At 41.0% G+C, this 27,831-nt stretch overlaps 1 protein-coding gene across 4 annotated transcripts in view; it reads left to right on the top strand.

The window, feature by feature from the left end:
- Nucleotides 1-27,831, top strand: part of MAP3K13 (mitogen-activated protein kinase kinase kinase 13) — an 84,534-nt gene that overhangs the window by 35,133 nt on the left and 21,570 nt on the right. For 3 of the 4 annotated variants that reach the window (XM_069791805.1, XM_069791808.1, XM_069791806.1), the window contains exon 4: nt 19,948-20,522. In XM_069791805.1, coding sequence (XP_069647906.1) covers nt 20,021-20,522 — 502 coding nt within the window. In that variant the 5' untranslated portion in view covers nt 19,948-20,020. Of the gene's footprint in view, nt 1-7,039; nt 7,254-19,947; nt 20,523-27,831 lie in introns of those variants that run through there. The other variant, XM_069791807.1, reaches the window with a different exon arrangement.

Genomic DNA, 27,831 nt, shown 5'->3' with positions numbered 1-27,831 from the left:
CAGTTTTTATATTTTTTTTTGGTAGAAATCTGAATAATATTCCTCAGAGAGGTTGTATAACAGTAACAAGGATGGAAAGATTTTATTTGGCAAGACCTCGTACTGCAAAAGATCAGATTAATTTTTTAGCTTTAGTCTTGCTGCAAAGCTTTCAGTACTTCAGTGTCTTCACAGAAGAGGCCTGAAAGGTTGCAGAAGATCATCTTGACCCTTTGCATCAAAGGATCATCACTATTGCTGAACAATTCTTGAGGTGATTTCCCCCCCCCCCCCCCCCCCCGCCCTTTACCTCCTAATTTAGGAAGCAACATAACTTTCTTGGCCTGGTGCTTCAGTATGCTTACCATTTAGAAAAGTTCTGATGGCCCAAGTAAATTTTTCTTGTTGCAGTTTGAGTCCATTGCTTTTTCTGCTCACCATAGATGTGGAATATAGGTTTCCTCTTTCTTTGCAGAAACTGTTTCTGTATTCAATAGAAATATATCATAACTCAATCTTAGCTTTACTTTTTACTCTGTTCAGATTGAACAACCTCAATGAATTAGCTCACTCATCCCTCGTAGCTCACCTTATTAACTGTCTTTTCTTTTAGTTCTGGCATGGTTTCTCTGTTTTTTGACGAGCCTGACCCAAAAATGGACTTTACCAAAGGCTTTATCAAAACCGAGTAGATTGGGAATTTGTGCTTCTGTCAATGGATAGAAGTTGCCTTGTTTGTGACAACTTGATATTTATAATTTGTGTTCAGTCTGTGATCCTCTCTATCCCAAATCCTTATCTACAGAACAGCTGCTCAGCAGTTGTTTCTATATTTGTGCAGGTGACTTTTTTCCTCTGAACAAAACTTGACCTTGGGGAATTGTACCACTTTTTTTAATCACTTCTCCAGTTTCATTAATTCTTCCCTGCAATAGCTTCCCATTTATGCATGCTTTTTTGTGGGAGTGTGCCTTTTTGTGGGAATAACATAAATTATAGGACTTTTCTTTCCACATGGCACTAATACTGAGGCTTCGTTGTCAGGTGTCTCATTTCTTTTGCAGGCTCCTAACCTGGAGGAGGAAAGGTGCCTGTAGCTCAGTTGGCTTTAAAAGTGTCCCTTATAACTGCTAATTATACATACTTATTTCTACTTTTTTTTTTTTTGGGGCAGAATTTCTCACTGCTGGCAGTTCTATTAGAGTTAATTATTGTTATGGAAGACTTCATTTTGGCATGTTCTCTGGGAGGAATATTATTTTGTCACTGTTTCCCTGAACAAATAGATCTGCTTTTCTCACATGGCCTCTGCTAAGGGTTTCTGCAAATGATTTCTGGAGGAAGAAACAGCAAACAAACACATTTTAATCTCTTTAGTTGTATTACCCTACTCCTGACTGTATTTAGGCCGACTTCCTGTTTGTTCATCCTCTCCTTGGTAATTTTACAACCCATTGTCCGATTTCAACCGCACGTTAGAGATGGAGGTTTTAAGATAACAAAATTCCTACAGGTTTTGTACAAACAGATGGGCAGCTTGGAAAGAGATAAACGTAAGTGCCCTCGCATACCCCTGACTAAGGGAAAGGATGTGGCCTGAGTCCATGTAGTTCCAGGTGGCAGAGAGTTCCCCCAAGGAGGAAGACCTTAGTTAGCAGCTTCCCCAGACACAAGGGTGGTGTCTATGTGCACGTTCTGCTTCACATGTCCCCTCTGTGCTTCCTGTCAGCTGGCCACCACGACTGTAAATCTGGGAGGACCGTTGTTCACTTGCTGCATTAACTGCCTTTTTAGCAGCAAGGAAATGGGCTCTAATGTTTCTTCTGTAGCAGTGTTTTCTTTGCTGATGGAGTTCCAGAGCTTCTCATTATGTCTAAGGAGCTTGGCCGTCTTACTTCAGGAAGACAAAAATCTGCAAAGGTAGTCTTTTGAATTTCCCCAGCCTCATCAGTGCATGTTCTTAATGTTGTAGTGGCATACCTTCTCCTAAAACTACACAGACTTTTATCGTGGTGAGGAGCCGGAAAGGCAGGACTCATCTAGGAAGAGTAGGCTTGCTGGGAACACTACCCAGAAACTCCTTAAAAAAGAATCCATACCAGCCTCAGGCTTAAACAGGGGAAGACATAATGCATTTTGTCTTGTCATTGTCTTTCTGTGCCTTTAGTGTGTGGGGGTTTTTTTTGGTTTTTTTTGTTTTTGTTTTTTAGTTCCTGGAGTGTTGCTAAAGGCAATACAAGGTTAAAGGAAGTCATCATATAGTCTTATGTACTCCTACCCATAGTATCTTGCAGAGCGCAGTCAGTGAAAAAAACAACTGGCAACTGTATGAAGGATGGTTTTGCTGTAAGAAGCCTCGCTTTGGTAACAGAAGTTGGTAGCCCTTTTCATGTGAAGACTGTACTGTGGTGGTACAAGTGTTTGTGAGTTTGTTTGACTAGCTTTTGGCTAGACGCTTGATGATATGGGTAGCTTTCTCTAAGGGTATTGCGTCTCTACGAGTTTGTAGCCATCTCCAGCTCTCTGCTTTCATGTTTAAGCAGACCTAAATGTCTCACTGTGGCTCACTAATGATGCTGTTTTGTGAGCAGAAGCAGCTCTGATGTTTCTGATCTGAGAGGGTCTGAGCCTTGTTTCAGGGATAGCCATATTGCCTGTGTAGCACCAACTTGGTCACCAAAATGTACACCCTAGCTTTATCCTACCCCAAGGGCAACCCCTTAATTAGCGTGGGACTGATCTTCCAGCTACAGGCTCTGGGCTGTGGTGGCTTAACAGCTGCCACATAAGCAGCGAGGCAGGAACAGGGTCTGAAATCACTGTAGCTGTCCTGTTGTAAAGAGACTCTCTTTCAAAACAGGGCTTGTAATTAGGGCCCCTGACTCAAATTGCAGCTCACCTGTTCTCATGGCATTGCACATGTCCCACTTTTGGGCTTTTTCTCTTTGAGTGACTTTTTTTTCCCTTCGGTCACGCTTCTCAGCTCCTAGCTCTTGGCGCTGGTCCTGTCAAATTGCAGTCCCATTCATCTGCCTTTGCAGGGAGGACTTCTCAGAGCCTCAGATCTGGGGAGATTCTGGTTAAAAGCCTGAAGATCTGATGGTTTAAGTATGAGTTGTTTTTTTTTTTTTTCCTTCCTTCCTGTCACCCACCCCACTGCTGAAGATTAGGACATTCGGAAGAGGAATGTATGCCTATAGGGTTGGAAGAGTGGATCAAAGATTTCACAGATTTTAGAACCTGATAATAAAATGTTGCTCTGCCATCTTATCTATGCAAATATTTATCTAGGCTTTCTCCTGTTAGAGAATCATTTGCTGTTTCACTTCAGCTATTTATTCATCCAGGTAGAAGGTTTTCACAGTGGAGTCCCTCTTGTACTTCCAAGTGTGTGCCGAGTAAATTTATGAACAGCCTTATCGATGTATAATTATGAAATTAGCCTTTGAGTCACTTTCATCTCTTTTCTAATTTTCTGCTTTTGTTAGTGGAATATGCTACAAGAGGTACTAGGCATTTGCTTTGATTTTCTGCTTCCCTGTGTGTCTCTTATTGGCCACCGTTAGCGACAGGACACTGGGATGAATGCGTCTTTGGTCTGATGCAGCAGAACCATCCTTTCCAATCAAAGGTTGTGTTGGGATTTTTGCCCAAGATCAGCATCAAGTTACCAAGGCTTATAAATAGCAAACATATGCTATTTTTGAATATTGGCATAATATTATTATTCTCAGTCTTCTGCAATTTTAGTAGTTTTCCAATTTATTAAAATTGAAGGTCACAGGATTGGAGAACTTATTAAATGATTATTTTAGGACTGGGCTCAAATTAATATGATGTGCCAACTTGAAATGTTATGCCTAGCAGATGCTGTATAACATTCCTATTAGTTACTAATTGGCTTGAAAGTACTTAATTATCTCTTTCAAATATGGGGAACAGATATTTTTTAAATACTTCTAACTTTCCTTTTTGCACCCATTACCACCAGTTTTGCCTATGTCTCCTAGCAGTCTAGTTACTTAGTTACTCATATATCCTTTCAGAAATCCTGCTACCTGTGAACTTTTCCCTAGCACTTGTATGGTCCCTTGTGAACTTTGGTTTTTTACTATCTTATACCCTTGTTTTACTCTGTACTTTTTTTTCTTTTTCTGTTTTCACATTAATACTGAACTAAACTTATCCATAGAATCGTGTTTGGGCATCTGATACTTCACAGAGTTCCCTGCTTTTACCAGTGTTTTTGTCTGAGAAGGAGGAAAATAATTTATTTTTCTAATATTGATCAACTTAGTTACTCACCACTGATGCATCAAAAGAGCTATGTAATGTGTACTATTAAAATATGTAACTGGTTGCAACCATCCTGTTTTCTAATGCTGTTATTTAGCTACCAACATAATCTTGCAACAGCCATCAATTTTAGGCCAATGATTGTTTTTTCTTTTTCATAATGAGTTAAGGTAGTTATCCTGCATTAAATTCAGGACCTCTGTGTTTGAATATTTTCACCTGAGCTGTTGAGATGTAGATGAAATTGAGTGTTGGTACGCCGAACCAAGTCACCATGGAGAAGATGATCTTAATTTGTATGTGCAAGCTCTTTTACTCTACTGGAGTCTTCCTGCGGTTTTGTTCCCACTGATTTTTCCTGCTGGCTGTTTTTTTTAAAATGTCACTGCAATTAACCCTTGGAAACCTCTGAAAATTATTTTCCTTCCTATTTTTATTCTGACTTTTCTAATTCTTTAGCAGTATTTCTCCTTTTCTTCTACTTCTTGCATGTGGTACTGTGCTCCCCCTTCTAGTTCCTGAATTTATCCCTTTTTTCTTTAGGGTAAGAGAGTCAATTAACATTTTTGTTTGTTTTGAAAACGCCAGGGAAATTTGGAAGCTGTTGGTTTTGTACCATGGTGGTGATGTTGGCTGTAAAGCAGAGTGTTGGGTCTGAAGGGGAAGGAAAGTCAGGGAGTCAGAGCAGGTCTGAGTACTAAGTAACCTAATGCAACTGGGGTTTGAAATCATGGCACAAAGTGATGCCTTTGAAGAAGAGATGTCTCTCACCATACTTCCACTCCTGCTTCTCCTTGTGTATAGTAGTGCTCAATCTGCAGCGGTTGCATTGTCTGGGTAGAAATCTCATGCTTTGTGTTTTGTGACTTTTAGCTCTGAAAGAATAGATATTTCTTCAGCAAAAGTTAATTTGCGCTTTCTTTGATCTTGAAAGTAGGTAACAAGAAATTTGCATTCATTTTAATTTTCTCTGGCCAGCTTTGTAAAGCTCAATTAAAAAACTGAAGTCCAAAATCAAAGCTCCATTTATTTGGCCACTGTTGAATTCCAAGCATACTAATACATTCCTATCATTGGAACTCTTTGGTGGAGTGATAATATCTAATAATATGCTATGGTACAAGTAAGAAATGAAGATGTGCTGAGAAGCAGATGTAGAAGTCCAATGACTCCCAAATGCTGTTTTTTGGCGTAACAGGACTGGAGAAGAACTGGCTGTACTGCCCTGGCTGTCCATTCCTTGATCCATGTCAAAGATGCATAAAAAAAACAAATTGCTGTCTTAACACATGCAGAAACCTACCTATCCCCTCATATAAGTACATTTTAATGTAAGTTTTGTGCTATAGGTGTGGCTGTATTAGCCTCCAGAAAGTCTTTTGCATCCTGCCCTTCTCCTCTGTCCACAAGCTAGTGTCAGTGGTGCTGGCTGACATGATATCAAGTAGCACAAAATCCTTGGTTTCTAAACCCAGATCTGCATTGTTGTTACATCCAGTCCTTGTTTATTTTGGGATGTTATCTAGTTTCCATAAGGAAAGGTGGGATTCTCTCAGACATTCTTAAGATGTGCTCCACCAGAGTAAGTTTTGGGACATCCTATTTTGACATAATTGCATCCTCCTTGCTAGGAAAAGTGGTGGTAAAAATATGGAAATTCTGGCCTTAATAATTTGGAGGCTACAGATTGTTTAGGTGTTTTAGAGACCAAATTGATGAATTCTGGTAAACCCTGAGATGGTGTAATTGCGTAGTTTACAGCCTAGGTTTTCCTTCAAACCTTGACCTTAATTCCTGGCTATGCTCATCCCTCTACTCCTTCCCTCATATTTCAAATATACAAAAATAAGGCAAAACTTGTGCTCTTCCCCTGTCCAGGTCCAAGTTAATCATAGCCGCTCTTGCGTGCGTTCACCAGGACATTGCCATCTATTTGGGTGTCCAAAGTGATGCCCTGCATCCTTGCGTCTGGTATGCAGAATTAAGTATATTCATTGGCACGGAATTGAAAATGAAATGAAAATGGCTGGTAGGCCATGATACGTGGATGCTGTGCCCACCGTTTGTTACGTAGCTGCAAGTTTGAAACTATGCATGCTCTGATTTTTGTTTCTGAATGTTTCTGACATTGTGAGCTTGTCTACCCGCTGTGGGAATGTTTGATGAGAGCTCAATGCGTGATTTTGTTAGTGCTCCTATTTTTATTTTGTTGGTGCTTTTGCATCACTAATCAAATACAAGCCTCCTATTGTTCTCCCTGCAGCTTCCTTCCAGTACATGCTTATATTTAGTTATTTTAATAATAATACCCAAGGTTTGTAATCCTGAAAGAAGCCAGAGAGATGATAAACTCCTTTTCTGATTACTAAATACATTTGATTCATATGACAGATGGCTGTTATTTGATATGCTGTTGTTATCCAAGCTGTATGGAGGGGCAGGAACTCGCTGGAGCAATGACTCGAAGGCATTAGAGGATGTCCTCACCCGGTACTCTCCATGGAATGGCAGCAGTGATGCCATTTTACCCAACAGCTTCACTTCAGTTACTAACAAATTGTTTTCAGTGTCCTCTCCCCTGCCTTGCACACATAGTACAGAGGCGTGCAGCCCTCCCAGCTGGCAGGGGAGCCCCGCGGGCTGGTCTTTCTGCGGTGGGCTCGGGCTGTTCGATGCCCAGATTTTTGCTGGCAGAAGGTGGCCAGCGGTGCCCACGCGGATTGGCTACCCCCCTGCTCCCCTCTCCCTCTCGTGGTGCGCAGCCCCAGCCAGCGCCGTCGAATCTCAAAACAGCCCGATTTACATCCATTCATGAATCTGTGACGTCAGCATGCTTCTGTGCTTCTTTGCAGCAGGCTGCAGGATTGTGTGGGTGGAATTTCCTTTTATTTTGCAACACTTCCTTTTTTTTTTTTTTTTTTGCCTTCCATCTTTTTAAAACAAGAAAATGGAGCATCACATAGGAAATCTTAATCCTTGTAAGTATTCAGATGGAAATGTCCTTTTTTGAAGCGTGCATGTTTGTGTGTGTGTGTTTAATGGTCAGTGTTACCCTTTCGCCATTTATTTCAGAAGGACAGATGGATGTTGCATTTGTGATGTGAAAGGGCTGAAAAAACGATGCTGAGAGAAGGGAAGAGGAAATGTGAAACCTTAATTTATCCATCACTGCATATAAATCTGATAGCTGGCCTGTCCTTTTGCTTGTCGGTGTGCTAGACATTTTTCAGTTGCAATTTTGCACGTTATCTTCTTGTGCCCCCCTTTTAAAGGGGAAGGGAATGGCAATGGAGAATGGATATATATACAATATACAGGGAATGACATAAGAATTACTGGAGATAGTATAAAGAAGCAGAATTGTATTTTTTTGCCTTCTAGGCAATTGTAATTTTTTTTCCCCCTTGTGGGCTAATCAAACAATTCTTCTGTTGTGTTACAGTAATACCTAATTTAATTTTATTTTTGAGTTGAAGAGATGTGTTTTTCTTTCTATCAGCTGGGTAGGAATTTGTTCCTTTATTATTGAAAATAGCAGTTTGAGCTGTCTCTGTTGTGCTGAACACACGATTTTTATCCCTCATTTTCCTAATAGATGAGGAAGCTGGGAGTACCATTGCAGTTAACGATACTGTTCACTGGGGCAAGATTTGTCATATTCTTGCTTACCTGAATGGGGCATGATGTCATGTTTTCTCCCAATGAAATGAGTGGAGCTGCTCTTTATTTTTGTTTTGGGGGGTGGTTTAGGTACTGCAATAGCTTAATCATATCAAGCCACATGTGTCTCAAGTAAATGAAAAATTGAGTATTTCAAGTTGATTTGGAGAAAGATGACATCAGGCCCCTGTGTTTGGGTACATTGATTTTACCAACAGGCAGTCTGTTCAATAGAAGAAACTGAAGGAACATATCTTGATCGATAATTTTGAGGGAGAAAATATGAAAATATTTGAAATAAAACCCAAATGGATGAGTGAAATGAGATTCAGCTGGTCTGACTCACAAATATGGGTGCTTTTCACGGTAACTGCTGTGTGTGTAGCCACAGACATGTTGGGATATCCTAGAATGTGGAGGTTAAGTTGTCATTGGTTTAAAAGTTTTTGTTACTATCCTTTTTGCTGTGTCCCTAAATGTATGCGGGTTTTTGTTTCTAGAGAGAACCTCTGTTTCTGTAACAGACTTCGGCTGTGAAAAACAAATAAATCATGATTTTGATGTAGTGGATTGGTTGGTTTGTTTGTTTTGCTTTAACACCAGTTTTGTTTCCGGTATTTTGGGCCTCCAGTGTGATTCTTTGATCTAGAATGGCCCTATCATTCAGATTTCTCTTTGTCCCCTGCTGCATGATAGTTAAATTTATAGCTGGCATTCATTTTGACCCCTGTGCCTGGAATTGGCAAATAACTTCTAGCACAGAATATATAGTAGGGACTCTTACCGCTTCTCAGCTATACATGAACTTGTGTTTAAAAAGGTTTGGTTTTTTTTCTGGTTACATTTTTAACCTTCCTCTTTTGTCTCCTATTGTAAAGATTTGATAAGTAGCTTATCTCCAGTGGATCAGAAAATTGAGTAATGATTTATTTGAAAACCTCTTCATAGGTAAGCCATTTCCCAATTAATAGTTATTAAAATATGGTTGTGCTCTAAGCAGTGGCAGGATAAGAAAGGTTTTATAGTATTTCCTGTTTTCTTATGACTTTTTTACAGCAAATGTGAGATGGTGACTGATTAGACTGGAGTTGTTCGTATCTGGTACCCATTCCAGGCTTTCTGCAGTCAGGATGTGTGGAGTGGATTTCAAATAGTAGGACTTCTCAGAATGGCAGAGTTTTAAAGTAAAGCTTTTATATATAAAAATAAAAGAAGTCTGACATTGACTGCATGAACAGATTTAAAATCAGTGAAGGTTCCTCTTCAGCTCTGGTCCTGGGGGCCAGAGTAAGCAGGGGAAGGCGCCTGAACCTTGCTGTGCATAGAACATTTTAGCCAAGCTCTCATCTGAGATCCTGTGTTTGGAGGAAGACAGCAGCAGACTTACTGCTTTTACAACTTTCAGTGAGTTTCTCAGCCATAACTGAATCAAAATGAGTCAATTGAGGCAAATGTTACCTCTGCATCCTCAGAAGAGGCTGAAGCTTTCAGGAGTTTGGCACTTCAGCAAGCCCTGGCCAGCTTATGGGACTTTTTTTTTTATCTTTCCTTGGCAAATATGCCCCGTGTAGGGGCTTAGGCTTTTGTAGGCTGCTCTTTTTGTGAAATTACAGCAAATCACTCTCATGTCTTGGGCAGGAGGGGAGTAAATATTTCACCTGAACTACACACTACTTTGGATTGAATAGCAAGTTGGCAGCTGCGGCAGAAATACCGAGGTGGGCTGGGAGCAGAAACACTGTGTGTACTTACTCCCACCCCTATAAATACTCAACATGCATTTTGACCTCTGTCCTTTCCCTGTTTACAGCTTCAACCGAGAAGTTGGTCGTTGGAGTGGGTTCAAAGGCATTAGCAACAGTTGGGTGTAGGCCAGGGTGAAGAATAGATTTTTCTGCATAAAGTACATGGGTTTTATAATCCTCCAGTGAACCTGTAATTGTTTGTGCTGTTTCTTCTGGAGCAGTCACTAGCTCAGCATGAGAGGTGCTGTGAGGGAAGGAAGGAGAAAGACCTGGTGGGGTGTGGGTGGAGGCTGGACTTTTTCCAGCATAGTGGGCTTGAGGAATGGAGGTCTCTGTGTGTGGACATTTTCTTCATTCCTAGGATGTTTGTCTTTTCCTGTCCCCAGCCCGTTACTCTGTTACCTTCTGGAGGACACCAAAATCAGTAATGCAGCTGCACAGCTGCGACTTTTCTGCTGAAACACAGAAAATCTAACTTCACCATCCTTATGCGCCTGAGGAGATTCTCAAATGTTTGTTTATCAACTGTAGCCCAAAAGTGATCTAGTAGGAATGAACCAAGGGGCTGAGTGCTCCTTTGGAAGGTCTCTGCAGGGTTTTAGATGGCACGTGTCCTGTCAGGCCTCTGGAGGCTTTTCTACGGTTCTTCAGTCCGTGACTGTGTGTTGTGTGTGCTGTCTTGATCGTGTTACCATCACGTAAAGCTCTAGTGGCCTAAGAATAGGATCACACCTCTGGGATGTTGCTCTAACCCCTTACGCTGTGTCTGTAATACAGGCTTAATAGAGGCTCCTGAGCAAGTCATTGTGCTTGCTTCTCTATTGAGGAGTAATCCTCTTTGCTCCTATATGGTGCTTGCTAAATACAAGTTAGTACTACTGTCATTACTCATCTGAGAGATCTGCGTGGATTTCAAGTGTCCTCTTCCACTTCCCCTTCCCATCCAGTGCACACTTTCTGGTACCTAGTGTAGCGTTGATAGAGGACAGAGCATTGCCTTTGGCCTCTACATGTACCCCAATAGTCTTCGTACTTTCATGAGTAGTTGTTCAGTTACTTTGATACTGGGTATGAAGCATGGAAGCTATTAGTGCTGAGAAGTTTGTGTGTATGGTTTTTACATGCCAAATGTGCTTTGCAAATATTGAGTAATTGGTATCTACTACAAAAATACGAACTAGCGTGTGAGTGAGTTTACCGGAGAGCAGTCTGATGCCTCACACGAATTAAGGTGAGAGTTTGATTCATTCACTGGATTTCTGAAAATAGCACTTTGATATTGATCTTAGTCCTCAAAGATATTTCAGACATTAATTAATCTTAACTCGACTCCTTGGAGGAAAATACGATGTTTCAGTTCTGTAAGTGGGGGATATTACAAGATACTGTTCATTGGTAGTATTGGAACATTTTAATGGCTTCATGTGGCAATGTCAAAGAGACTGTAAGGCATCTGTGAACTTAACTTTGAGATTTTCCTGGGTTTTGTGGTTGTAAAATATTTGAATTTAAATCCTTTAGTCTGTTATTGTTACCTAGTAATATAGCATGGATCTTTAGTGAGGTAAGAAAAAAGTGCAGAATTCTGAAGGAGTAGAGGAGAGCCTGAAGTCTGTGACCAGGTTTTAAAAGTTGTTTCATACTATGAAGACAGCTGGAAAGATGAAAGAGAATAGTGTAACTTAAGGTCATTTCTAGATTTTTGTCCAAGACAGATTCCAATAGTAATTCAATAGTGTAAAAGGCTAATCAGCGTTGAGTCTGTCTTTTATACCAGCTGAATGTTTTACAATAGTATTGATGAGCCTGTGATGGAGGGTATCAGTGGCCAGTTAGATGTCAGAACACTGTATATGAAACTTCTGGTGTTTAACATATGCACATAGCTCAAGACATGCAAACAACCAGAGTGAGGGAAAACAGAAGTAGCAAATGGGCATACAAAGTTAAAACTGATTTTTGTGAAGTGAAATTCTTGTAATGGTATGGTACAAGATGGTTTGTTACTGCCATCCCTACCCCCACAAAGGCAGGTGGCTGATAGATTATCCTTTCTTCAAAAACTGAGGACCTCAATTCAGAAACACAGGGAAGGGCTGCTTTGCAACAGAAACGTGTAGTACCAAAATCCTGCAGTGAATATAAGAATCATTATGCAACATCACTTATTTCCTATGGCATCAGATTATGCAATTTCTGAGCAGAAGAATGCAAAGCCCTGGAAGAACACAGTAGCATTTTAGCAGATCCAAAAATACCTTATACAGGATAGAGGAAGCATTTATGTATGTAGTGCTGAAAATATGCAGTTATGTAAGCTGCTTATTTCACAAACTGTGCTTTGCAAAGTTGGCTAGCAGGTGAAACAGGAATCAATCTCGCTTTCATTGAAATCAGCTGAAGAGGTCTCCCTGAATACAGGGGAGGGTGGATTGGCTCTTTGTCTGCCTTGCTCACAAAGACGATTTTTTTTTCTTTGTTCCTTGTGCCAAAAAAAGGAGTGGATGCTTGATTTCTTTTTCTAAATCAGGCACTCCTCCACCCCCCACAAATTTGTGACCTTATGTTGAAGGAGTTCCTAGTTAAATATTTGTCTAGTGTTTGTGGAGGTAGAAATTCATTCCTATGCTGAAAGCCAGTGCAGATCCACAAATTTCATGTGGGGATAAGAGTCAACACTGTTCTTTTAAGGTGAAGTAATGCCTTGGGAATCTATTAAATTTCTCTGGAGCAGTCAAAAGCATGTCAGAAAAGGGGATCTGGTTGATAAAATCTGTTGGGATTTTGGCAACAATACTTACCAGAGACTCTTAAAGAAACTAAACAGCTATAAAATGACAGGGACACCCATCTTGTAGACAAATGATTGGTTAAATGATATGAAATAAGAGTAGGGATAAATAGACAGTAATGTTGAAACATTTTTCTCTAAAAGGAGTTGTCATATGACTCTGCTTTGGAGATTGCACTACTCATACTCTTTCTACCTTTTCTCCCCTTATCCAGACCATTTAGGAATATTCTGAAGCAAGAGCATTTAGGCTGTGAGACTACAGAAGTAAGGTGTTCAGGATAATAAACATGTAAGCCAATTGCAGAGAGTACCGAAAGGCTTTTGTGAACTTGGATGATAAAATGCCAGTCAAATTTAGTGTTGTGAAGATTAAATTGTCTAATCATCTAATCATCCTGTATATAGTAGTTAGGCTCTGACCTAGCTTATATTGCTCAAGAATGAGATCTTAAGGTTGTAAGAGACCCATGGAAGTTAGCTCAGCATCCTGAAGCATGCTTAGACACTGGATAGCATTAGAGGAATAGTTAGGAAAGAACAAAGAACAAAAATGATCATTATGCCTTTGTACATTTCTGTGGTGTGCCCACATGGGGCACTCTCTCTATGGTCTTACTCCCCCAGCTCTAAGGTGATATAGGAGAAATGGAAAAGATGTAGAGACGTGATCAAAGATACAGAGCAGCTTTCTTACGGTGAATGAGAAGGTAGAGGGGGAATTTTGAGACTTGAAAAAAGGTGTTGGAGTGGAGGATGACATAGTTCATAAAATCACAGCTGGCATTAAGAAGATAAATAGGGTTCAGGTGTCACTGAAACAGTGAACAACTGGTTGTTTGAAGAAAGGAATTAGATGAGAGATGCAAAGTGAAGAATAGTTGGTGTTACCTTGTGCAACATACAGTTAAACTACAAAACTCCTTGCGACAGATTAGTGGTTGCCAAAGTGTTCTGGTTAAAAAAAAAAATCTTTGACGCATTTGCACAGGAAAAATACTTTGTGGGCTATAGAATAGAAAAATACCACTGTGTGCTGCTGATGGAGAAAGTCAGTGAGCTGCAGATCATGGGGAACTGGCTGGCATTGCACTGGTGAGGTTTCACTGCCTGCAGATCCTTGGAGACAGGAAATGGGGATAAATGAACCTGTCATTCTGGTGTGGTATGGTTTCTTCTTATGCTGTAGTCTAGGTGGCACTTATTTCTGCTCTGACAGGCTTAGTTGGAATATATAAGGTGCATAGTAAACCTCTAGCTGGCTCTGTGCACGGAACTTGAATTCAGCCATTGTGAATATTTCTTGGCTGGTATACCATACTATTTTTATCATTGTCGGAAAGGGTTCAGACCAAAAAGCTAAACGGAGTTCTCCTTGTTACGGATACAGCGACAGACAAAAGTATGTAACAACTGCAAAATCACTTTTGCCAAAAATGACATGTCCCTGTTTTAGAATAGACTGAATATATTGAATAAAGGCTAACTTAAATCAGCAGACACATGAGTTCAAGCTTCTGTTGTGATAATATGGACATAGCTACGTACAACATAGTTACATGTCTGTGGTCTCACGTGCTTAATGCCCATGGCTGTGTTAAAACATTCTCTTAACATTTTAGAATGATCATGACAGTTGTGAACCCTAAGCAATTGCTACCACATAGCTCAGGTGATGATTTATGCAAAAGTTAGTCGTTTTAATGTTGAAGTGGCATCCAAATATTTACTGGAGAAAGGAATTAAAAGTATATATTCCAGTATATACTACTGCAGGAGGTACAGAAGTAGTGTAGTATTTGTCTAACAACCAGGAAGAACAGGGTAAAGCACAAAACCGCCAGTGTTACACCACTTCAGTTTTCCTAGATGAATCTGCTGTTTTCTTATAGAGTAAGTTAGGGTACATGCATAAATGTGTTCAGAGCTGTTGCAGTGACAGTCAGAAAATCTCAGGTGGATCAGATGAAGAATTTTCAACTGTTTTATCAGGAATTAATTATGTTTTGGCAATGTCATAATTGTAATATTTAAAAATAAGTCTGGATTGTGGCTGAGCATTCATGCAGGTGTAAGATGGGATGTATGTTGTGATATGGAAGAAACATGCTTCCTTGAAGGAGCAGTGTATCTTGAGAAAGAGATTGATTGCTTAAAAAGCCCCAAGCTTTTGCCTTGGGCTATTCCATAGTTAGATTTGCCCATAACATGGGATAGACTCCACTGAGTTAATATGGGCTAGCTTAATAGCATAGTTTCTTTTTTGAAAACCTAACAAAATAGAGGTGTGGTGGTTTTTGGGGTTTTTTTTGGTTGGTTGGGGTTTTTTTTCCCCTGGAGAAGGGAAAGGCAGGCAGAGCAATTCTGGGTGAAGCTTCAGGATATGCTTGTTTGCAGTTCCTTTCTCTGAATAATGTGACTTTAAAAAAACCCAACAAACCAACCCAAAACAAAACCCATGAAAACAGAGAGGTTGCATTTTGATGATGTATAACTCATTCTCTGTTAACAGTTTGTGTTCAAAACAACTATGCAAAACACAAACATATATTCCAAGTAATGTAAAACCATAAAAGTGCAGCATAAAAGGAGTATCTGATCCACTCATACAGCATTTTCCTCACCAGGAGACCAGGAAAAAAAAAAGCTTTGTTGGAATCCTGTGTAATAAAATCATGTGATTTCAAACCCCAAAGGTCAGAAGTGGCAGCCAAAACTCTGGTACTTGCCAACTCGGCAACTCTCAGTACTTTCCTGTGCTGAAGTTGTACAGTGTGGAAGGTCAAGAGATGGGAGAGGACTGTGTATCAACCTGTTGTAAAAATTCCATGTAGAAACTGAGAGATAATCACAAGGGGCAAGAGAACTCAAATATGCAAGATATGTGTAGCAAGATAACTATGCTTTCTTTATAAGCATGCTTTTTGCGTTGTTGTTACATTCTAGAACATTTTAAAGTATTGTCCCAAGCCAGGAGTATTCCACTAGTCTTGAGATGATACGCATATAAATTGCAGTCGTGTTATCAGTGCAGAAAGGTGTAGTTACCTTGCTGTACCTAATGTACCCAGAAGGAAATCACAATGAGTACCAGGAGAAAGCAAGGGAACTCAAGGGCTTGAATGTAAGTAGTGATATGGGTGGGAATCTCTTCTCTCCTTGATATTTGCCATGTAGTTTCTGCCAGCTGCTCTTTTTCAGCCCTTAAACACACATCAGACAGTTGCTTTTATTTCCTTTGTATATTGGAAGTGCAAGCACAGAATATGCTTGACTGGGTAATATAGGAAATAGTGCTTCAAGGAAACTAACTTAATATTACTAGACATTTCTGCTGTTAGGAAACTGAGTGGCAACTGCTTTGTACTTAGGCAACCTTTACAGCATACTAACATTTTGTTTGTGTGCAGTATCTGGAATTGTGATTTGCTACTCTATTTTTAGCACAGTTCTTTAAAGGAGAAACTTCCATTATGGTCCATGCAAGGCATTTGTTTAACTCTACCATGTCTTCAAACCTGACCATTGCTTTGACACTCTCATAAATATTGGGCTTGTATAGGCAGCCGCGTGCTTTGGTTGCTCTGTGTGTGTGTGTGTGTGTGAGAACACTTACTAGATGGATGTTTCCAGGAGCAGGCACAGTATTGGGCAATGTGAGAGCATGCCTTGTGATAACTGATTCGCCTTCTCTGGTGCTGATTCGGGTGAACTGTCACTTTTCTAATAGTTTTAAACTGCAGTTCGGGCTGTCTGTTGAGGTGCAGTCTTGCTCTTCCTGGAAGAGGTGCATTTTGTGATCCTTTTGTCTGGGCATGGTGGGATTTTGCCTGGAAAAATGCTTTGCCTGGAAATGGAATAATTTACAAGAAGTTGTGGTCATACAAAATTACACTGAGCCTCAAGTTTCCTTATAGATGTAAAATAAATTTGTTAGCTGTGGAGTGCATGAACTCATCAAAATAGTTCAAATCAGAGGGTCGCTCTTAAAGTCTGCTTTTGCAGCAGCACTTTGTGAAATCTGAGTATCTTAAATATACACACGATCCTCCTACACACACAGAGCTTTCAGCTTTTGACTTGCTTCTGCTGTAGCAGTCTTCATCACTAACATAGAAACAGAACACTGCTTGACTATGCTCTTCACTGTAAAAGTTAAGGAGGCACATATAGATTGTAAACCCCCAAATGGCAAACAGCCTATATATAATGAAACTTCAAACTTTCAAGAAAATGTTTTTCCTTGAATGAAACTAAGATTTCTTTTATTGGGAAGAGTTGAACATGAAGAATCTCAGCCATATCTTTGGTACTTTGACCAAAAGAATAGGGGAGGCATGATGATAAAGCTTGAAAAATGCTCTTCATCCCTTGTTTGAAGAGATGGCAAGGTCAAAGACAACCTAATTTGTCTGTGTTAAATTAAATTTTGCTAAAGCAAGAGGTTGCACATTGCAGAATTTACTATAATATAAGATAATTAAAAAAATTCATTGCCCCAACAAGTCAGCATTGATGCATTGTGGCAGAAACTGCCTTCTACCCCCCACCAATATATCTTGACCCCTTTACTTCAAGTTGGCTTGATATAAAGTTGTTTTGAAATAAATGCTGCCGTCTCATGCTCTCAAAACAATGAGTTCACTACACCTCTGAAAAATCAGGCTGCTTATGTAAGTACCTAAATGAGGCTGTATCGTGCCAGTTTGAAAATTATTTAGTAACTTTTGCATGCCTCTTCTCCCCATGAAGCAGATACAGCAGCATATAAGATGGTAGGGCACTGTGCTTAAAAGCTTTTTTTAATTTGAAACATCCAAGTCTTGGAGAAGGCAGTTTGATCTGGTAAGACAGGCCTGATGTCCTTGAATCTGGGGGTTTGTTCTTGGCTGGGTTATTGTAGCCATGGCTGAGCTGTGTTGTGGTAGCCCTGCTGCAGGTAGGAGGGAGGTTAAACCTGCTAACTTCCAGAGGTCCTTTGCAGCCAATATGCCTGTGATTCTGTGATCAGCCTACTATACAGAACAGAAAATGCACGTGGCTTGCCTGAACTTCATCTTTTTATTGAGATCAAAAAAGAAGGGATTCTCTGTGTACACTTGTACTGTCTGCTGTGTTGAGCCCCAATCGTGGTGGGAGGCTGCAGGTGTCTTGAAGGCAAATAATATCTGAGTAGAAGTGAACTGAGGGTCAGGGCCATCTAGGAGCTATTAGCAGCATAATGTGTGTATGTTGTGGTGCTTCAGCAGCAGGATGGAAGAGAGTGGCTTAACTTGCCAGGCAATACTGAGAAACGCATGGGGAGAGGAGTCACATATGATACTGATAATCCATGTAGAAACTAGGAAAATATGAAATATGTATGGGAAGAAGTTGTGTTAAATCTACACAATCAAGCATTCCGAAGTCAGAAAACTACATAGAAAGGTAAAAGCAAAATCCTAAACTATGTTAGTGTACTCTGGGAGTCATGTAACAGCAAAACAATTTTATCCTCCAAGTCTGATTTATCCTTAATGCGCTTCCCATTGTTTAAATTTGTGATATTTTGGGACACTGTTACCTCAGATGCTTGTTTTGGCTATTACTCTAGGGTTTCTTGCAGGGGAAACTGACTGATGTTTTATTTACATTGCTTAATATGCTGTGTTAATGAAAAGCAGATTCCTCTGTAGGAACACTGGTCATATTTTGCTTTTGTTTAAAGAATCACTTGTGTCTCTCAGACTTTTGGAAATGAGCAGGGTCAGCAGTGGACCAGGACAAGTACCCAGCTATGCTGAATTGGAGGTGTTTTGGTATTTTTCTGAAATTCTGTTCAGGTTTGAAACTTTTGCCTTTTCTTCTTTATATCTTCAACGAAATCTGTGATCATATAACAACTACTAGGGCTAGTAACCATACTACTGCAGTCACCCTACAGCTTCCCATGCTGGGGAATCAGTCATTGTAAGGCTGATCACAGGTAGGTCAGGAATAACCAATGCTTGAGCTTCCCGTACAAGTCTAATTCAGCTTCTTTACTAGTATGGACTTGGCTGCAATTTTTGCCTTACTTGCTATTTTGCTTTCTTTTAAAGAACAAAGTTTACAACCTAAATAATGTTCTTCTAATAAAGCTTTTATGCATATACCATGTGATCAGGCAGAAGTACAGGAAGGTAAAACAGGCTCCTGTCTGTTCCCATTTGCTGCTTCTGCTGTTGGAGAAGGGCTGAAGCCCAGGGTATGAGCTTTTCCTACACCAGGCTGAAGGTCTTATCTCTCTTCTCTGTAATGACCTCATCTTGAGAAGTTCTGGGACTGAGCTGTTCCCTTTTGATTGGCTGTGTGCTACCTGGCCACCTCTTTCTTCCTTTCAGTGTCTGTTTGCAGAGCCTGGGACTTTGCACCCGGTGTAACTGATATTACTTTTTAACAAAATAGTTTCTGTTAATGACATTCCACCACCATCCCCCCGTCCCCCCCCAAGTTCATATGAAATTTAAAATTTCACTTTGTTCTGTGTTGCAGGCTGAATGCGCTTAATTACTTCTGGCACAAAGTTAGAGACTCTTGTTTCAGAAGTGGCTCTACCCCAGAAAAGTGCTTCGGCAGTGGGCAGCTATCGCAGTGCGACCCCTGGCTGTCGGCCTGGCTCTGTAGGAAGATGACACTGCGCCGGATTGTGGGAAAAAATGTCTTTCAGTAGAGCATGTAGCAAGAGGGGGGACTTTTAAAAACGGTCACCAGATCTGAATTTATATGCCAACTACCAGGAACTTCATGCAGGAGGAAAGCAGAGCAGTGGGAGGAGATGCTCTTTGTGGAAGGAGGGGGATCAGGGCGGAGGGTATACAGTTCCTGTGAAGCTCTATAAGTTGTTTACGACGGTGACATGTACGCAGTTAGAGAATGTAGCGTATCTTGCTACCTTGAACTTGAAAGGATCAAACTAAAGGACCGGGATGGTCACAACTAGGTGGGGCTCTGAGGGAGCAGCTACAAACCATCCCTTGGTGGACTCAAGGTACCTGGTATTGCTGTGCTTTGTTTCTCTAATGACTTGTCTCAAGGGTTTGCAAGGAATCCTGATCTTGTGGGCTGTGCCAGACCCAGAAACAGTGACTGGACTCAAACCATACCTGAGCTGGGCAACACCTGGGGAGGGTCAGCTTCAGTCTGATAAATGCTATAGTAACCATGAAGAAACACTTCTTTGCTGCAAAGAATCTTTCACGGTTTTGCCCTTTAGGCTTTTATTTAAATTTTGTGGTGTTTGTTTGCTGGGCAATTCCTGCAGTAGGTTACTGAGAGTACTGTGTGAGTGGAGTTTTTGTTGGAATAATTTATTTGCTTCTTCTAGGGCAGTAATTATTTACTAAGTATCAGCAGTTGTCTGGAATGTCTAGTTAATTATCAGCTTGCCTCTGTGAAAGTGTATGTAGTGAAAATACTTAAATAAACATTTGAAAGTTCTTTTTCCTCTCATTTCAGGTACTGGGTCCATGTGTCACATCTGAATTCTATTGTATTAATTCTCTAAGTACCAACTCAGACCGTCTCCTTGATGCACACTCACGGCATCATGGCCAGTACTCAGGAGCGCCTGAGCTTGTCTTCCTCTCCAAACTCGATCAGCAAAGCTTTCTGTGAAGATAAAGACTTTCGTAGGTTACATGATGAACATGCACCTGCTGGAAACCACCCGTCCCCTGAGCTCATAGAGGATGTGCGTGAGAAGGGCTTGCTGCAGGCAGACCTCATCGAAAACATGAGCAGCCCGGTCACTGCAGCAGTGCTGACCAGCATCAGCGAGGACTCTAGGGACCAATTTGAGAACAGCGTGCTGCAGCTGCGAGAGCAGGATGAGTCTGAAACAGCTATTCCTCAGGGCAACAGGAACACTATGGATGGAGAGACCAACAGTGGAGCGGATGATGTTAAAGTCCAGTTCAACAGATCAGGCAGTGGGAGCGGTGGGTTTCTTGAGGGACTTTTCGGTTGTCTGAGGCCTGTGTGGAATATCATAGGCAAGGCATACTCCACAGACTACAAACTGCAACAGCAAGGTAAGCAGGGAAGCAAACCTTCATTGCTTCTGGGGAAATGTGTGAAGATGAGGAAAGCAACCCAGGGCTTTTTCCTAGCTTTCCATGTGACTGTTTTTGTCTCATGCAGCCCTATTATGGGTTTGCAAAGAGAAATCCTGCACTGTACAGCCAACAGCTATCGTTTGTAGCAAAGGCAGCTCGTGATGGAGTCAAAAACAATTGTCTGTTCTGACCCATGCCTTGGACCGTTGTGACAAGGTCTGAATCTGAACCGAGTATTTGTGTAAGTGAGGATCAGAAAGAGTTGTGTTCAAGACAGGGATTGTACCAACTACTTAATTTCTGCAGTTTTTTTCATGCCAGATGAAAAACAGGGATAGGTATTTTCATCAGGCCAGATGAAAGACATTGACATAGGCATTTCTACTCCTGTATGTGTATGTGAAGGCTGTCTTCAGTTGACCACCCACTAGCAGAAGTATTGCTTCTCTATGGGTGTATTACATGAACTTTTATGTCTTTTTTTGTTCAGGAGTAATTTTACTCTTTAAAATATCATTCAGTACTTATCTTTCCACAAATATGTCCTTTAATGTTTATACTTTTTTCATTTAGATGTATAAATATATAAGTGTGTGTGTGAGTATAAATACATATATATATATATATATAAAATATGTAGTTTGGGAATAAGTAATGCCTCAGTCAGTCATGTACATCTATCTTTAGGGGTTACTGAAAGGTGAAGAGCAGAGTATGCTCTGCCTTTGGTGTCTAATTTCTCCCCTAGCACAGGGGAAGGGAAGTGGCAGATGGGAAAAGAACAATCTGTCATTAGAATTAAGGAGCTGAAATGGTTGAGGCTTATCAAAAATGGGAACAGCCTGGCCATGTACTATACCGTGGGGTAGAAGTCTCCTGTATTGCTGTGGTCATGACTCAGTATTAATCAAATGGTTTTCTGGCATAAACAAATTATAAGATATGTGGTCAGAAAACCCACCTGAGTGGTTCATATCTAAACCCCAGGGTTGGATTGGGGAAAAGTTCCTAATATGAGGGAACAGAGCTGTTAATAACATGTTGGGTGAATCTGCCTTGAAATAAACTTACACCTTCTTCCTAGAGTCGATCATTTCCAGTTCATAACTCTGAGCAGGAAAATCCACCTCTGCATTGCAGAATGGCAGGTGCCTCCTAAGTAGCAGCCTCTTGTCTATCAGACCTGTGTGCTCAGCAAGAGTTTACTTGTTTTTGAAATCCTTTGGCAAAGTTGGTTCTAAGTTTTGTCTGCATGTTTGTCGTGGTTTAACCCCAGCCAGCAACTAAGCACCACGCAGCTGCTCACTCGCTCCCCCCCCCCCCCCCCCCCCCCCCAGTGGGATGGGGAAGAAAGTCGGAAAAAGAAGTAAAACTCCTGGGTTGAGATAAGAACAGTTTAATAGAACAGAAAAGAAGAAACTAATAATGATAATGATAACACTAATAAAATGACAACAGCAATAGTAAAAGGATTGGAATGTACAAATGATGCGCAGTGCAATTGCTCACCACCCGCCGATCGACACCCAGCCAGTCCCCGAGCGGCGATCCCCTGCCCCCACCCAGTTCCTAAACTAGATGTGACGTCCCATGGTGTGGAGTACACCATTGGCCAGTTTGGGTCAGCTGCCCTGGCTGTGTCCTGTGCCAACTTCTTGTGCCCCTCCAGCTTTCTCACTGGCTGGGCATGAGAAGCTGAAAAATCCTTGACTTTAGCCTAAACACTACTTAGCAACAACTGGAAACATCAGTGTTATCAACATTCTTCGCATACTGAACTCAAAACATAGCACCGTACCAGCTACTAGGAAGACAGTTAACTCTATCCCAGCTGAAACCAGGACAATGTTGTAAACTCAGTATGTCACACATGGTTGAGTCTATAAATAAAAAAGGTGACTGAAAATTCCTTGGGGAATTAACATTATTGGGGCGATTGCCCAATATGTGGAGTTGGATGCGGCAAGTTTTGGAAGAGATTGTGTCTGGCTGAGGAGCCTCCCTTTTGAAGGAAAATGAGCTTCAGAGCAGTTGGATAACATTCAAAGAAGGAATAGTGTCAGTATGTCTGTGTTACACTTCTTTGGTTTGGATGCTCAATGTTTTTAAGTGAAGCCGAAACTTTCCAAGGAAAGGACATAGATGCAGAATTACATCAGCTGCTTCCAGTAAATCTGTGACTATCCCGTACAAGCGCTATCTCACCAAATCAGACTTCTCTCATCACCGAGAGCTGCTGAGCTGTCACATGCTTGCGTGTGCCTGTAAGCTCGGTGTGTAGCTTCAGAAAAGCTACCTGTGAGGTGAAGAGATCATATTTAATATATAATTAGGAAAGCAGATGCATTGGAGACCACAGTTTAGTATTTGCTTTGATGGCCCACAGGGGACACTTTCTTTTGTATGAAAGTCACTAATAAAAAAGTTGGAAGTGCTAACTAATGAAAATGAGCAGCTGAGAGCGTTGTTGTGTTTGGAGGGTGCACATAGAGCTCCTCTTCGTACGCACAGAAGTATCTTGCTGTTCTCAGTGTCATGAGCACGTTCAGAGCCCTAGATTCATGGATGCTTTGCAGTTTACTGTTGGCATGTAGCACTTCCTAAAAGGGCAATTTTGAAATGACTACAGATGTGGTAAGGCAGAAGATTAATTGGGATATGCTCTATGTGGTCTGTGTGGTTTAGCTGCATTTTCAATGTCTTCACCATCATAAACGAGAGTGAAAAGAAGATTTTTTTTTTTAATTTTTTTTTTTCATCTGGAGCTGATCAGTTGGACAGATCTCTGATGGTAGTAGTACTCTTCTATTATCCAAGGATAAACCTTTTTAAACTGCTTCTGTGCTAAAACTTGAGGATTTTATCAGAATATTCATGTTCCGTTTTCCAGATGGTCTCATTCTTACTTCTTGCCACCAGAAAATCTTCTGTGTGTGCATTTCATCAGCTACATACAAGCCAGCAGTTTAGTAACGGATGTATGTGATTGCTTTTATTTTTGCTGTCTTTTAGCAAGAGCGCAGAGGATGCAAGAGTTGTGTTTGTGCAGGTGTTATGCATTTGGAGAAGACAGGCTGAGGAAATGTCTCTGGCCCTTCCAGCAGTAAAGAGAGGCTTGCAGTGGCCTTTCATTCCCCTGGGAGGTTATTTACAGCTTTGGGCTGGTGCCATAGATCTGTGCAGGTGATTATTTTTTTTTTTTCCCCCCTCTTGATGAAACAACTACTTTAAGCCTGATCCAGGAGCAATCCTTTGTGTTGGGCTGAATCAACTACTGGTGTAGGAGTCCAGTTTGGACCTGCAGCCACAGTGGACTTAATGTTGTCTGTAGATGCTGCCTAGTACTTTTTGCTGCTCACCGGCATCCCTGCTTGCCGGCTTTGGATCTCCTACAGGTCCAGACTCTAGGACATGGTGGTGGCATTGTGGTGTGGTTGAAAGTTGTAAAACATAAACAGGTATCATGCCCGTTGCAAATGTCTGATACTTGAGTTCATGTTGCCTGCAAAGGCTTGGCTCATGACTTGGTGAATGGGAGAGAAAATAAGAACAACTTTTACATGATTCCACGTTATCTTCTTGTTGAAATTACTCCTTGAGTGTCCTTCTCAGCATCTGAGATGGTCATCAAGAGGAATGTGTTTCTGTGCTACCCTTGAGGACCCACACTGAGCAGAGCTTTGGTCAGCTCAAAGTTGCTGCAGTGTGGTCTGCTGGTTGACTAAGCAGTGCCAATTGCTGCTGTTAAATGCTCTACCTGCTTGGTGAGTAGTCATTTCTGCACGGAGTGTGTTGGCTCAGTGGCTGCCAGTTGATTATCTGAGGCTTAAGAATTTTGGGTTTGACACATAGAATCACTCCTGACTATGTTTTTCCAGTTGTTTACCCTGATTTCTAAAGGCTGTTGGTGAGTGCTTTCAGGGAGATGTACTTAGTTCTTTAATTTGCATCTACCAGTCATTTGATTTGGATTGTTGGGACTCTAGCACTTTATAGTAAGACTTGTTTGTGTTTTCTACAAACTCATTAGACTTCCAAGCCATTTCCTTTGGATTAAGAATCTGTCTTCAGGAGTTGCTTTCACCTTCCCTTTCACAAGTTACATGTTTCCTGTCATCGTGTGCATTTTTGTGTAAACCTGGAGAGCAAGGTGCTTTACAAAGTGTGCTTGTGTTGGGTTTTTTTTTGTAAACCAGAGATGTTTCTTGTCATAATGCCAATGCTGGCAAGCAGCCAGCGCTGGCAAATGGCAAAAATTTGCTTCAAATAGATTGACTCAATGGCTCAGGCTGCTCCTGCATTTCTTCCCCATGGGAAACAGATTCCCATCATTCTACTCAAATGGTTCTTAATCACCTTAGAAACACAACCTTTTGCGTAATTCCTGCTGCTATTACACTTTAATTTATTTAGGGGAAGTATCCCACAGGTTTCTTTAGGCCCAGAAGAGTCTGGAATAAAAACAGCTCCATCCTGGTAGGAGATATCCTCATCTCTCTTCTGCTGGAGGAGAGGGAATGCTAGGAGAGCTGTAGCAAGCCGTGAAGTCCGGACAATCTCAAAGGGTATTTAACCAAGCAATGTTAGTGGACTTTTTGAACAAGGCTGACAGGACAGTCTAATCTTGATCGGTGTGTCCAGATGTGTTTCCTAGCCACCCTGCTGATCGTCTGAGGTGTTACTCTTCTGGACAGGCACTTTGACTTAACTACAGTTAGTCATCATAGCCATGCCCCCAAGTTCTTGCAGCTGGTTTATGCAAGTCCTTTTCTGTTTCAAGTTGTTGGTTGAGACGACAGAGATCTCGGCATCACCTCTTGCATGCTGTGTTTTTCATTGTTCCTGCTGCGTAGATGTGCCGTAGCTGGGGCAGCCGTCATTCACCATTCTTTGCTTCAAGGTATTGTGGCTGTGGAGGATGGGTCTGCACAGGCACTGGGGAGAGCTTTATAACCTACTGTCCAGATGATGTGCATGGTCTCAACTTTAAGCTGTATTCAGCTGGTGGTGTGTTGAGTCCTCTCTTTTCCAGCCTTGCCCATTGCCCCTCTGCAGAACTGGTAAGACTAACTTTGTAATCCTGACCCTTGTCAGCTTGTTGTCCTTGAGGGTGGTCCCAGGACCCACAGGGAGCACATACACAGGGTAATTTAAATGTATTTTTCAATTGGTGGGTTTGGGTTGTAGTAGAAAATGCAGGTTTGCCCCACTAATGCTAACAAATCCTGGTTTTCAACTGAATGTAGTCCAGTGCTTTTCTCTACCAGCATCACTTTCTTTGGGGAGCTTTTCAGTGCTTGGTAGCCAAATGAATTGCTGATGCTGACTGTCTCAAAATGTATTAACATGCTCCTGTACAGTGAAAGGGTTTTTTATTTATTTTTGCCTTACTGTTGCATTATACGTTACATATGGTTTGACTCTTCCTGAAATTCCGAAAGATGTGGGATGTTTCACTGATTGTTGCTACACTGAAATCTCTTTCCTAAATCGTGCCCTTGATGATCAGGGTGCAAGTGGGATATGGGAAAGGATATATATTGCCAAATAAACATGAGGTGACTTTGCAGGAGGAAGCACATGAACTTTTGCTTACTTTGTTTACAATCTCTCTCTGCCTTTGCTGTTGTGGAGGTTAATAGGTAGTATTAAGAGCAAATTAGGCCTCCTAGGTGATAGCAATATAGTTACCCATTACTGTTCATAAACTTCGTGTGCTTCAGGGAAATGGCAATGTTGCGTGCCTTGTACAGGAAAGGCAGTCTTCTCACATGTAAAGAAACAGCTATTTCAGTACAACGGAATAGTTTCAATGTTGCCCATGTAAAAGTGCTGTTCACCAACAAACACAAAAGTCAACTGTATTTGCCACCTTGTTTAGAAGCAATGCATTTGTGAATTAAATAGAAATATAGATCTTCTCAATTTATTTATGAATTTCCTTATTTTCTTTTATTTCCCTTATTTAAAGAACTGTCTTTTAATGTCTAAATGTCTAAAGAATTAAATACCAGTTATAACTATTGTGGCAAGAAATTGCTCGAGTTGTTTGGTGAAGAAGAACGCTCATTATTTTAAAATACTTGAATGTCCTGTGGTCAAGATAGTGGTCACAGCATGTTTCATGCATCAGTTTCTGTTAGGTTCTTACATGGACAGGCATTTTCTTGCTTCAATACCAAAGGACACATTTGCTGGTAGGCACTATCACCTTCACAGTGTCATAGCATTCTTGAAAACTGAGGATAGGGATTATCTGCAGCAAATCCATGGTTACTGGGGATGCTTCATTATAATGCATTTCACTTGAGAGCTGCATGCGCTGTCCTAATATTTTTGTATAACATAAGGTTGCAAGTGGATATATCAGTATGAGAAATAGACTTGTGTCTGTGAAGAAACTTGTGCTGAGGATTGAACTTTGCCCTGCCAAGTCAAAGGAAGTTTTTGCTGTATATTAACAATGGTTTTTCTTCTAGTTCAGTGAGCAGAATGAGCACTGGGGTCTGGCTCCAGATGGGAGATGGCTTTCGTTGGCCATGCCTGGAGAGCACTCATTCAGCAGGACACATCCTGCTAGTGTCTGACAATCACAGGAATGATTTGATGGAAGGATTTGAATCAGGATCAGTCCAGAGACAGTTTGGGTATATAAGTTTCCCTTTGGTGATGACAGTATCTAAAATGGGCACTTTTGCATAATCCCAGTTGCAGCCCTGGGAACACCCCAATGGCTTGGAGACTGGATGAAACAAGAAGACACATCTTTGTAGTGATCTGAAACAGGGGTCTGTACAGGTGTGACTTCCTTTTATTTCAGAAATCAGTGGGTTACTTGTTGTTTTTGCTGCTAAATAATTTATTCTCTAAACTTAAATATTTATTGAGTTACAGTAAATAAATTATTGCCTGCCATTTATCTTGTTGTTTGTGGGATGTTAAGGTAATTTCAAGGTGACTCACAGATAGCAAGGCTTTCTGTTCTGATGGGTACAACTCTCTTGAAACAGTTTATACAGTGTTACTGGACCACTCTGGCAGTATCCCTACAAGATGCATGTGGGTACCTAAGAGGAGGAATCCCTTAAGATTTTTTTGCCTATTTGACACTGATACACACAATATTGATGTGGGAAAGACCTGTTTCTGTGACTGGTGGTTGTTAATGTGCTTTGGGCTGGGTAACTTGGTGGTCTGTGTTTTACAACCTGCCGTTTCTGACTTTCCCTTTTATTTCCTATTTTTTCCCTGTTTCAGGGGGAAAAAACCCTCAATGGTTTTTTTT

This window comes from Haliaeetus albicilla, chromosome 9, assembly GCF_947461875.1.
Source record: "Haliaeetus albicilla chromosome 9, bHalAlb1.1, whole genome shotgun sequence".
Lineage (NCBI taxonomy): Eukaryota > Metazoa > Chordata > Aves > Accipitriformes > Accipitridae > Haliaeetus > Haliaeetus albicilla.
This window is presented reverse-complemented; position numbering and strand designations above follow the sequence as displayed.